This window comes from Gambusia affinis, linkage group LG02 (assembly GCF_019740435.1).
Source record: "Gambusia affinis linkage group LG02, SWU_Gaff_1.0, whole genome shotgun sequence".
Classification (NCBI taxonomy): domain Eukaryota; kingdom Metazoa; phylum Chordata; class Actinopteri; order Cyprinodontiformes; family Poeciliidae; genus Gambusia; species Gambusia affinis.
This window is the reverse complement of record NC_057869.1, coordinates 23,052,809-23,065,036: the sequence shown is the minus strand read 5'-3', so window position 1 is coordinate 23,065,036 and position 12,228 is coordinate 23,052,809. Positions and strand designations below refer to the sequence as shown.

At 42.1% G+C, this 12,228-nt stretch overlaps 1 protein-coding gene across 1 annotated transcript; it reads left to right on the top strand.

Annotated features, from left to right (window-relative positions):
• The first annotated feature begins 1,390 nt into the window (after positions 1 to 1,390).
• On the top strand, positions 1,391 to 4,642 carry LOC122841295 (aromatase). Its single transcript, XM_044134503.1, has 10 exons — positions 1,391 to 1,504; positions 1,579 to 1,873; positions 1,956 to 2,106; positions 2,199 to 2,353; positions 2,441 to 2,605; positions 2,688 to 2,802; positions 2,889 to 2,997; positions 3,090 to 3,252; positions 3,469 to 3,710; positions 4,173 to 4,642. The coding sequence occupies exons 1-10, from the start codon at positions 1,400 to 1,402 to the stop codon at positions 4,428 to 4,430; spliced, it is 1,758 nt and encodes a 585-aa protein (XP_043990438.1). The 5' UTR covers positions 1,391 to 1,399; the 3' UTR covers positions 4,431 to 4,642.
• Positions 4,643 to 12,228: the final 7,586 nt, after the last annotated feature.

The window sequence follows — 12,228 nt, the reverse complement described above, 5'->3', positions numbered from 1 at the left end:
ACTAAGTACATCAGTGTACCATCAGCCTGAAACACCGTTAAAACTTTTAAATGAATCCATATCCTTCCACTACTTCTGTGTATTTCAGGTTTTTCATATACTGATACATAACCATTTGCATGTTGCACAAATTAATTTACTTAGTCTACATTCAAGTGAGGGCTAAAATTTTAGCTCAAATTATTTTGAGTACATTTTATGATAACCTACTAAATTTAGTAAATGTTAAACAATATGCTGGTGAAGGTCAGAAGCTATTGACAGCATTTCATTAGTTTTATAGCTAACATCTTATACATTACTGTTGTCACGCTAAATGGAACAACTTAATGTTAGGAAACATGGTAGTGACCCACAATCATTAGGATAATATTTAATATACTTTATAGGCTTCTCTTCACTACATTAGCTAAAAATTACTTTTTCTTTTACTTTTCTTTAATGTTTCTCAATCAACTAAATGACAATCATGAAAGAGATGAAGCTTGATTCTAAAAATCATATTTGTTGAATTGCATTATGAGAACAAATTGGCTTCCTAAAGCCAGGAAAGCTTTTGGTGACGATCATTAGACAAAAAATAAATAAATAAATAAATAAATAATCCTAGAGCAGTATGGATTTCTGTCTTTCTTTATAAAAGCTATATCCATCTGTGAGATGTGGTGGTGGTGGTATGATGGTGTGGGCCGGTTTTACATTATACTAAGAATTTAGAGAATCTGTGTAAAAGGCGTTAATATTAACAGGGTGTAGCGGGTAACGTGTAGGACTGACCAAGACAAAGAGATGTTCCACCCTGAAAAAATAAAAAAGGATCAAATGTGGTGAATCTGTGAAGCTTAGGAAAGGGAAACAACTGCTTAGTAAGTGAATGAATTTGAAACTGAGGAGAACAGATGTTTTGGTAATGTCTGAGGCAAATGCATGAAACAAACATGATCGTACTTACAAACGATTAATGAGAGCAACTATTTTTTAACCCATCTATACCTTAACAACAGATCTCAAAATCCTCACTTAAATCGCAGAACATTTTATTTTGAGTGATTCATGAGTAAGGAGGCGGATCCTGTGAAGCTCATGTGCTGCTGAAATGTTATCCAAATGAATTTAGAAAAAGCAAGTTGTGATTTTCAAGAATTCATTATAAAGCTATTAGAAATCCTAGTCTGACCAAACGGAAAGCAACAAATCATATTAAATAAAAAGTGAGCTTGTAGTATATCATCTCAACTTTATCAGCTCTGCCTGGCCTGCAAAGACGAAAACTACCAACGAATTTGGCTGCAGAGATAAACCTCCCATAATGACAGCGATAGCACGGGGTTTCCCATACACTCTGGAGCCAGCTGTTGTGTGTAGGATCACATTCCTCTGATGTTCAAAGGACGACGAGATGCTTCTCATCAACAAAATGACAAACAAATGGTCCTGCCGACATGCACTCGCTCAACTAAGACCTGTAGGCTCAAGGGCACAGGCGCAATTCCAGCTTCTCAAGGTCTTCCCTCTATTGTTTACCATTTTCCAAAGATGTTGTGGCTTTTGTTTTACCCTGACCTGCCTCGTCACCAGCTCAAAGAGCCTATAAAGAGAAACCTCAGACAGTTTTCATCATTTTACACTGGTTGGGCTCGAGGAGCTACGTTGACATCGTTTTGTACCCTCCGTCTTATGGATTCGATCTCTTCCTGTGGTGGGACCAAGTCCAATGTGGATATGGATGGTGCGGTGACAGACCTGGTGTCCATTTCCTTAAATGCCACAGCACACCTGTCACCTGGCATCCCGATAGCAACAAGAACCCTCATTCTTCTCGTTTGTCTGCTGGTGGTGGCTTGGAGTCACACGGAGAAAAACACGGTTCCAGGTAGGTCCAGCTTTGGTTTCTTAGCCTCGGACAACGAGCTTAGCGTAAGTGCCAAGAAATTCACTGTCATCTACCACAACAGGCCCTTCGTTCTGCCTGGGTTTTGGTCCACATTTGTCATATTTGAGATTCATCTGGACTGGGATTGGCACAGCCAGCAACTACTATAACAAGAAGTACGGAGACATTGTCAGGGTTTGGATCAACGGAGAGGAGACCCTTATACTCAGCAGGTTGGTTTTCTCCTGTAACATTAAATACGCTGTACAAATCCTCTCAACTTTTATGACAACCCGTGTATCCCTTTTTTCCCCCCCTTCATCAGGGCCTCGGCAGTTAATCATGTCCTTAAGAATGGAAAGTACACTTCCCGTTTTGGGAGCAAACCAGGGCTCAGCTGCCTCGGCATGAATGAAAGAGGCATCATCTTCAACAACAACGTAGCCCTGTGGAAAAAGATACGCACCTATTTTGCCAAAGGTATCATTTTAGAGCCTCAAACCGGCGCTGCAGAGTGCAGATGGTTCACATGACTGTAAATCACAAACACAAAGACCCCTGTTTTAGCCCTGACAGGTCCCAGTCTGCAGCAGACCGTGGAGGTTTGCGTGTCCTCCACGCAGACCCACCTGGACAACCTGGACAGCTTGGCTCACGTGGACGTCCTCAGTTTGCTGCGCTGCACTGTGGTTGACATCTCCAACAGGCTCTTCCTGGATGTCCCGCTCAACGGTGAATACAACCAGACAACCCATAAAAGAAAGGAAGTCAGTGATTCAGAGCAGGTTAAGCTAATCATTTGTGTTGTCTGCAGAGAAAGAGCTGCTGCTGAAGATTCACAGGTATTTCGAAACGTGGCAGACGGTGCTGATCAAACCTGACATCTACTTCAAGTTTGGCTGGATTCACCAAAGACACAAGACAGCAGCGTGAGTCAGTGTGCTGCCATGTGCATATGCTGACCTGTACGGGGTTATTTTTAACTGCAAGGCAACATTAATTTACCCTCTCACAGCCGGGAGCTTCAGGATGCCATAGAAAACCTCGTTGAACAGAAGAGGAGAGAAATGGAGCAGGCAGATAAGCTGGACATCAACTTCACGGCAGACCTCATATTTGCACAAGTTAGTGAGATAATTGCATGTTTCCAAACAAAGCCGTGAGTGTTTCCTTTTCTTATTATTTTCTCCCTAACTCTTCGCACGTATGCTCTCAGAACCACGGAGAGCTGTCGGCTGAGAACGTCAGGCAATGCGTGCTGGAGATGGTGATCGCTGCTCCGGATACTTTGTCCATCAGCCTCTTCTTCATGCTGCTGCTCCTCAAACAAACCCCCCACGTGGAGCTGCAGCTGCTGCAGGAGATAGACACCGTCATAGGTGAGCTGCTCACTGTGCTGAATAAACACAGGTTGCAACTCGGTCTGTAGTGTTGCATTGACGACGTTTTTGGATTCAACATTAAACTGAAAGAGTTGGATTCAGTTGTTTTTCCTGACATTTATTTCTAGCAACTTTCTTAGTTCGTTGGACTCTGTTAGCTGTGGAATATCCCAGCTTCTGGTAATGAAACAGGATTTTTGTCTTTCTCTGAAGGCGACAGACAGATGCAGAACGGGGACCTTCAGAAGCTGCAGGTGCTGGAGAGTTTCATCAACGAGTGCCTGCGCTTCCACCCGGTGGTGGACTTCACCATGCGGCGAGCCCTGTCGGATGACGTCATCGACGGTTACCGGGTGCCAAAGGGCACAAATATCATCCTGAACACGGGCCGCATGCACCGGACGGAGTTCTTCCACAAGGCGGACGAATTTAGTCTGGAGAACTTCCAGAAAAATGTGAGTGGTCAGAAGGTTCAGGGTCCAAAAACGAACTTTTAATTGTTTAATATGTAAATGTTAGGGAACAAACTTCATTTTCAAACTCTTTGATTGTTTTTTTCCTCTTTACTGTCCTCATTAATGTGGATTAAAATCTGATTAAACCACTTGGCAGAAGTTTCAGCGAGGCATTTAAAGATTTTGCTTCAACATTTTGAATCTTCAGTCTGGAAAATGAATCGCATCAGGAGAAAATCCTTATGCATGTAAAAATCTAACCAACTGCTGGAAACACTGACGATGACGGCGGTTAGTCATTTCAAACATTAGCTGTAGAGAAACCGAAATACGACATTCATTAACTGCCTGAATAATTACAGCGTTTGAAACTGTAGCTTTTAGTTGTTGTTTTTTTAAAAATGACCGTTTCAACCGGCTCTCTGCTCAGTCCCCCTCAACATGCCGCCTGTCCTCTTCCAGACTCCTCGCCGTTTCTTCCAGCCGTTCGGCTCGGGCCCTCGCGCCTGCGTCGGCAAGCACATCGCCATGGTGATGATGAAATCCATCCTGGCGACTCTGCTCTCGCAGTACTCCGTCTGCCCCCACGAGGGCCTGACCCTGGACTGCCTCCCCCAGACCAACAACCTTTCCCAGCAGCCCGTGGAGCATCAGGAGGAGGCCGAGCAGCTCAGCATGAGGTTCTTACCCCGACAGAGAGGAAGCTGGCAGACGCCTTAGACGGACCAACAATGTTCACATAATGTTGTGTGGATACGCCCTCCATCACTACATCTGTTTAATGTCTTATGATTGTACAAAGCACTGCTGTTTCATTTGACGAGTCATATGTTTTGTGTTTATACTTATTTTGTTATGAACTATGTACTATGTAAGTGTCTATATGCTAACTTTGAAGTAAATGTAAATTATTATGTTAAAAATGTGTGTTTTCGTCTTTCTTTTGGTGGTTTTAACGCTGTATGAAATTCAGAAAGGGCAAGGAAAATTGTAACTGAAAATAGTTACATTAAGCATTAATACATTCTAAATATATATTATGTATTAGTAATACATAATATATATTTATCGTCCAACAAAAATTAAACAGAAATGTTTCTAATGTTGCAGTAGGATTAGAAACATTCATGGAAGTTAGATTAAGTGTGAAAGGTCAAGACATCTGTAATGTACAAGAAGTCTCTAAAAAGCCAAAAAATAAACAAAAAGTTACATGTTTTGTATATGATGATATTGATCAGCAGAGGGCGCTATTGTACCTCCAAAAGGCCTGCGGTTTATGGTTTAGCAGCCACGTCTAAATAAAGTAACCAATCTGTTCATTATGCTCAATTGGACTTCCTCTGGGCAGATTTCACAAGCTGATGCTTTGCTTTCTGTCTTTCTTTCTTTTTTCGCTTCCTCACTGTCGGCACCACTTCAGGAATTTAGCAACAAAAAACCCCTCAATAGCACATCTCAGAAGTTTGCTTGCCTCAGGATGTCCTTAAAACAATAACAGAGATAAATGGTGGGAGAAGGTTTCCTCTGCACAGCACAGTCCCTCTGGAGGTGTCAGTCGTCAGCTGTCTGTCAGCGATGCAAGACGGCGAAACATCTAAAATGAATGAGTGGGCTCTGTCCTACACTGACACGAAACCACCTGAGACCTGCTTTTTTATGACTAAAGAGAGACGAGGAAAGAAGAGACACATGTACGTTTTGGAGCAAATCAGCATCTGCAATAAAGCGTTTCAGCACGTCAGCCACAAATTTACTGTTCGGGTTGGGTTGGGGTTTTGGGTCTGCATTGACTCCTGCTGTAGGACAAAAACAGATATATGTTAAAAAAACAACAACAACTCACGTTTCTAAGGGAGATTAAGTTATTAAACTTTGCAACAAAACAGTTTTACTTTAAAACACAAGTGAGAAATTTCTATAGAGGTAAATAGACACGGCTTTGTATGTGTTAAAATTACAATTTATATTAAAAAAATTTTCTTTTCTTATTAAAGAAAACACGTATAAAGTATAGAAACTGTGTGAAAGAACAAAATGTGATTTGATTTGCAACCTGCTCACACTCACAATTTGAAAACAGTTACTGCAGAAACACAAAGCATGAGCATCCAGTAGGGATGTCACTGAGTTCCTGTTAAATGTGACAGTTCCTCATCTGTGTTTTGCTCTGTCTCACAGTATTTACTTTTTCCTTTTTTTTCTTGCTTTGCTAAGCTAACCTGTCACATACTGGGAAGTTTGACCACAGCCTGATCCAGTGAGAGGCTGATTCAAGTTTAAATAAAAAAGATGGATAGGAGAGGATCTGTGTTCAGCCGAAGTGTTTCCTCCAAACGCGATCTGACAAATGTGTTAACACTTACTGAAGGGTACAGAAATGGCTTCAGGCAAACAAAGAAAAAAAAAAAAAAAACATGCCAAAATTATGGACTACTCACCCCAGGACCCAATTACTGTCATATCCGTTTTGAAACATGGTGGTTGTAAAACATGCCCATGATACAATCTACCTGGGCTTGGCCAATTCTGTCAGGAGGAATGGACAGATAGATGTTAGTGAAGCAGATTGTGCAAATCCGATTAAGGATTTGCAGCAAAAGTTGGTTGGTTTTGCAACTTTTGACCGGGATAGGCTGAACGTACAGTAAATGCAACGGCTGAACCCAAAGCCTCAAATTGTTTCCTCCATGTAAAAAAAATGAGACAGAAGAATTTCTAAAGTGACTTCACTGAGAATAATGGGATCCAAGATGGAAAATAATAAAAGAAATGTGGCTCCAAACTAGGTGATGCCAGACATCTGCTGAATAGATCTGTGGTAACATTAAATTCACATGCACTGCTGCTGTTGGATTGATGTGTGTGATGGTGTGTGTGCGTGCGGGTGTGTGTGTGTGCGCGTGGGCGTGTGTGTGTGTGTGTGTGTGTGTGAGCTACAGTTTATGCAATAGTTTTAAGAAAGAAGTGAAAAATGCTTGTGTTTTCATTTTGTTCATCTGCGCTTGTTTGTGACACAAAGATTGTACTGCATGCAGTGTCATGTTGTAGTTAGAATGTCATCAATGACGAGGCGTCTGTATTACAGCCCACTGAGCTGCATTTCGCTTGGAGTCGATTGTCAATACCAACTAAACTTTATGTATTTTCTTATGAGAGTCTATTATGTTTATTTTGTGGTTATTGGGAGCCTAATGGTCTATGCATGCATCTAATTCAGCTTCCCAATTACAAATTCATGGAGCCAGGATGACAGATGGCCTTTAAAAAAAAACAACAACAAAAAAGAAACAAACTCCGGCCTCTCAGCAAAACTTTACACAGTCTTCCCTCGTACTCTGATTGACAATCCGATTGATTACATTCTGCTAAGGACCCACACAAACGCAGCCACTGACAAACACACACCCACACATCATTTTCAGCTTAGATCCTCAAATGCCAGCGGCCATACTGTCTTTCTGTTTAAGTCCCCTGCTGGATTAGTGCTTCATTAGAAAAAAAAAAAAAAAAAGGAGCACTGGTGGTCATGGAAACATCCAGCAGAAAGGAAAAACTGGCAGTGTACTCATCTCCCTTCATCGTCGGAGCGCTGTCACTGTGAATAGTACCTCCTACAGTCAGCAGTGACACTGTTTTCCATGATGCTCCCAGACATTTGCCTTTTTTGCGTGCCTCTCTGCCTCCCTGGTAATGAGGGCACCGATTTTCAGAACGTTTCATAAGAAAGTGGGACAAAATATCTCACAGACCTTCTCATCAAGCTGCTTTGTAGCAGGAAACCCAGACAGGCAGGACACAGTCTTCTATGGCAGTGTTTCCCAACCCTGGTCCTCAAGGCACACTGTCCTACATGTTTTAGAGGTTTCCCTGCTTTAATGTGCCTGATTCAACTGATTGCAGTTCAACAAACGCCTGTTAATCAGTCATCAATTGAAATCAGCTGCACTGAAGCAAGGAAATACCTAAAACATGCAGGGCAGTGTGCCTTGAGGACCAGGGTTGGGAAACACTGTTCTACGGAGCTCATACTTGCCAAACTTAACTCATTTGTTTCCTGTCAAACAGCAGAGGAGACTGGTGACACTCATCATCCCAGCACAGTTTTCTGCGTCATGTTCTGTTTTTTGCTGTTGCTTTTTTTTATTTGTATTTTTTTATTTTTTTTACAAACAAGCCATGAGGGGGGAGGGGGGGGTGAAGTTTGAAGATTTTCAGAGTAAATATTTCCCCTTAGTAATCTAAATTTGGCTCTTAGCATCCGACATGAACAGCTGTAAAAGTAGAAATCTGTGACATTCTTGGTCAAAAGTAGTTTATCATATATTATAAACCAAATTAGCAAAAGCAGGCTTTTGAAGGATGCATGTTTCTCAAAAAAGAAGGCAAAAAAAAATAACTCAGCTGCACCTTTAATCTTGGCCTGCAGACTGCCTCTACAAACATTTCAGCATGGTGCCTTGATGGGATGCCACTCTTGTTACAAAGTTCGTCTTTAAATTTTCTTGACACTAAATATTCCAAGGTCAGTTATTGGTGGTATCATAAAAATCTGGAAGAAATTTGGAGCAATGTGACCCATCTTGAAACCAAGGTTTGGGGTGCACACAGGCTAGATTCAAAGGCTACGGATTAAATGTCATGCTGTGTTCAGATTAGATCACAAACAGCACAAAGAGAGCTTCATGGATCGGTTAAAGCTCTCCAGAATGGTGCAAGGAGACAATGCCCAGTGCTGGAGTCTGAAATGCATTTCTGGTTGAACGGCCATAAATTTCCCAAGCGCACTTTTAAACCTTTTAGATAGAGTTTAACTTCAAAACCAGGTTGAGGGGGCGAACTTAAGGATGGCACAAAACTTGTGTAAGGAGGTCGTGGTGGTTTAATCCTGCAGTGCCAGCGTTGAGGATCTGGGCGCAGCGTGGAGAAGCATGGTGGAAACGGTGGGAGTGTGGACATTACACTGGCATGACCGGGTCATCAAGACTGTGAAGCAGGCCCGAGTCAGGCTGTGATGCGATCACGTAAACGACAGAGTGGTCGTGGGAATGTGCAGCTGACGAGTAGATTATGATGCATGGAGTTAAAACGAGGAGTGGAGCAACATGAGGAATCCCTTCAAACTGGAGGAGGCTTTCTGAATTTGCCACCATCCAGCCGTCCTATAAGAGTTTTCATCCTGTTTGCATATTGATTCAAACATTTTAATTACAACACAGTTCATTTGTTGATCGCTAATGGAGACAAACGTGAGCAGCATGATCTCTTTTAAAACTAATATGACTGGATTCCATGTTCTGGTTATTTCATTTGTCAATTTGTATTCAGCATTCACGAGTCTACAAATATATCTACCACTAGTATATAACCCATTTAGTGCTGATGATAGGCTAAAATTAGAGCTCAGCTGGTATGACCTGCACAGAAACGTGCTCACTGATAAGATCTGTTTTGGTTAGATTATTTTTTGTTTCTCCAAACACACAAAGGTACAGCAGACAATCATAATGCTGCTCTGTCTCAGGCCAGGAGCGATGTGTGCTTCTATTCATGCCCACACAGGCCTCACATCCACTCTCCATTTCACATCACGTCAAAAAAAAAAAAGAGAGCAGGCCATATTGCCAGGATCAAAGAAGTGCAGCTTGTTGCTATTACTGCCACATCCTTTTTTCTTATTATTCTTATTATTTTATTGCCTTCGCAGAATTGCAGAGGCGAGTCGACGTGACACGCAAAACAGGCAACAAACGCTCGCCGAGTCAAAGATAAGTGAGATAAGTCCCTCGGGCAGTGGGAAGGAAGGCTGATGCCATCTGGTCCCCAGCGTTCCCGCTGAGCAGCTTTCAGGTCCACACCTGGGACGGCGGTAACGCCTGCGAGTTCTGTCGGACCACCGACCGAACGCCCACCTGCCCCCAACACGCCGGCCAGCCTCATCTAGCAGAAATTAATTCACGTTGATTAAAAAGAAGCACAACTTATGATCTGTTTACACGTGCATGGCGCCGGTGTGTTCCACTAGGGGTCCTGATGGGTTTGTAATCATAGGATCTCTAAAGGCATTTGACCAGCATTAGCTAAAATGACCACAGATGCTTCAGCTGTGAAATTATATCACTCTTTTGAAGTCGTTGTGGAAACATTCAAAATTAGATGCGTAGACAACATAGTGCTGAGCCCAAAGGGGGTAATGGACCCCGTTCCTGCGGATACCGGGACACAGCATCGGTCCATAGTTATGTATACAGATCTAAACACAGAGTGTGTAATTAAAACAGGACCTTCAAGCCTTCAGCAGCACAGCAACACCCATGGATGGAAGACAAAAGCTCAGGCATCAGCTGACGGACCTACGCTCTAATTCTCCATCAGCAGCAAGAGAAATAAAGCTGCAACAAAATCAAGAAACCTTTTGATGTTTGACATTAGCAGCAATAATCACAGCAAATTCAAGTTGATCTGAAGTAAAAGCTCACTTTACATGCTCAGTGTTATAACACGCTGTAATATGAACAGCTTCATTTGAAACAGTAGATTGGGAATGTTGAGAGATCAATATCATCTAGCAGCACCAAGACTCATCAATCTGTCCATTTCCTGTTCACTCCTAGAAATATAACTGGATGCCAGTGACTAGAGGTGAGAGGTGGGGTACACCATGGTCAGGTCGCTAATCCGTTACAGTAATAAATTTTTTATTCTTTCACAAAATGTAATTTGTTTTTTTAGTGCAGGATGATTCTTCTTAACCTTTTACTGTGATAGGCTGGGAAAGATGAAAAAAATTGTCAACTCTTTAGCTGAATGCAGCTCTTTCAAGGTTGTTTTCTGCCCTCAGAAATCTGACCGATACCTTCATGTTTCTTTCTGAGTCCTTGAATATTCATTAAGTTCTGATGTGATTTCAGCTGAATGAAAACATTCTTCGGTGGTGTGTCCAAGGACTTGTTCTCAAGGTAAAAGATAACATTTCCAGTGAACGAGAAGAAATAGTTCTTCCTTTTGTGTTTGAAAGTCGGTGTTTCTCATGTAACCAAAGTGATGGTGTTATGGTGTTCTCAGCTCAAACATAAAGCCTCCATCACACCTTTGATCACCTCCCATCAATCCTTGCAGCAGACGCTCCCATACTGCACACTTTGCCCGGTGGTCTTGACTAAATCCTCTCCATTCCAATCACCCTTACCTCATCTCTATACATCAGCTTTCCACAGTTAATTCTGATTCTGTGATGTAAAATTTTCCGGTCAAATCTTATAGTGATGTGCAAAAGTGTTTCTCCAATTTGATCTTCCACAATTTGGTATGCTTCAACCAGAAGCCTAAGCTGAGATGTATTTTATAAGGATTTTATGAGATGGACAGACACAAAGTAATGCCAAATTGTGAAAGTGATGAAAAACCATACAGTGGACTGACTCCTGATATCCACGGAGGAGAATGGCTGAAACCTGTGAATATTTGAAACCCCTCTAAAATGCTTGCAGCTGCATGTTTTAATTGTCAAAACACCAAAAATGCATTAATAAACATTAGTAGGCACATTGGAAACTGCACCATTGTAGAAACCAATATCTACAGTCTGAGAGTACAGCCAATCAGCACCAAGCAAAATTAACTGAGCCTGGATTGGCTGCTTTTGAAATGAGAGCCAATAGTAATAGCTTTCCAAGCCACACTTTCTCTCAAATATTTAAAATATGCTCTATGGAGAAAAAAATCAGCAAATATTAAAATGGACATAACAAGGCCAGTGGATTGATCCAAACCAATCCACTGTAGTTGGAACCTCATGCTCAAGTCTTTCTTATTCTACCTGTGACCTTTCTGGTGTGGTACATTATGAAGCTGATTGCTCTGCATTTGTCTTCACAAGTTAAGTAAAACCACCATGTGCATGCTATTTGAAGCTACATTTTTTATTTATTTTTTGCCATGCAGCATTTTGCACGATGGTCAAAAATGTCAGCCCTCGTCTCAATTAACAAGAACTCCTCCGTCCAGATGTTTTCTGCCCTACGTTTCTCGTGGAAAGCTGCACCACACACAATTTGTTTTGACTCCTTTCCAGCAACGGCGTCCTGCTTCAATACAAGGCCAGAATTATGGAACGAATAAATCCAGTCAGCAGATTATCCCACTGGAGCCGTGGCTCTCTGCTGCTCCTCCAAAGTGACCACGGGCCTCTTGGCTGCTTCTCTGCTGAACTCTCTCCTCGCCTGAATACTTCATAGTTCGATTTTAGTCGCAACATGCGCTGTTTGTCTTCAGATGACAGACTGAGTATGTAAAGCTCGGCATGTTGTTTTATGACCTGCTCTTTGCTCAAAGTCCCTCACAGAGCATCTGTACTTACGCTGAGAATAACGTAACCATAACTGGACTCTCCTGCTCAGTCGCTCATCAAGGCATAACCTCCATTATGGGTCTTCTTTTCAAACCACTAATTGTCGAACCCCCTACATGAGTCTCAGTCTGCTGGTCTGCACCAGCTGACATACATTTCAGTGGCATG

Coding starts and splice junctions, on each gene's coding strand:
- LOC122841295 (XM_044134503.1), top strand. CDS start 1,400: ATGCTTCTCATCAACAAAATGACAAACAAATGGTCCTGCCGACATGCA. Junction 1,505..1,578: donor CGCAATTCCAGCTTCTCAAG/GTCTTCCCTCTA, acceptor CCTCGTCACCAG/CTCAAAGAGCCTATAAAGAG. Junction 3,253..3,468: donor GGAGATAGACACCGTCATAG/GTGAGCTGCTCA, acceptor CTTTCTCTGAAG/GCGACAGACAGATGCAGAAC.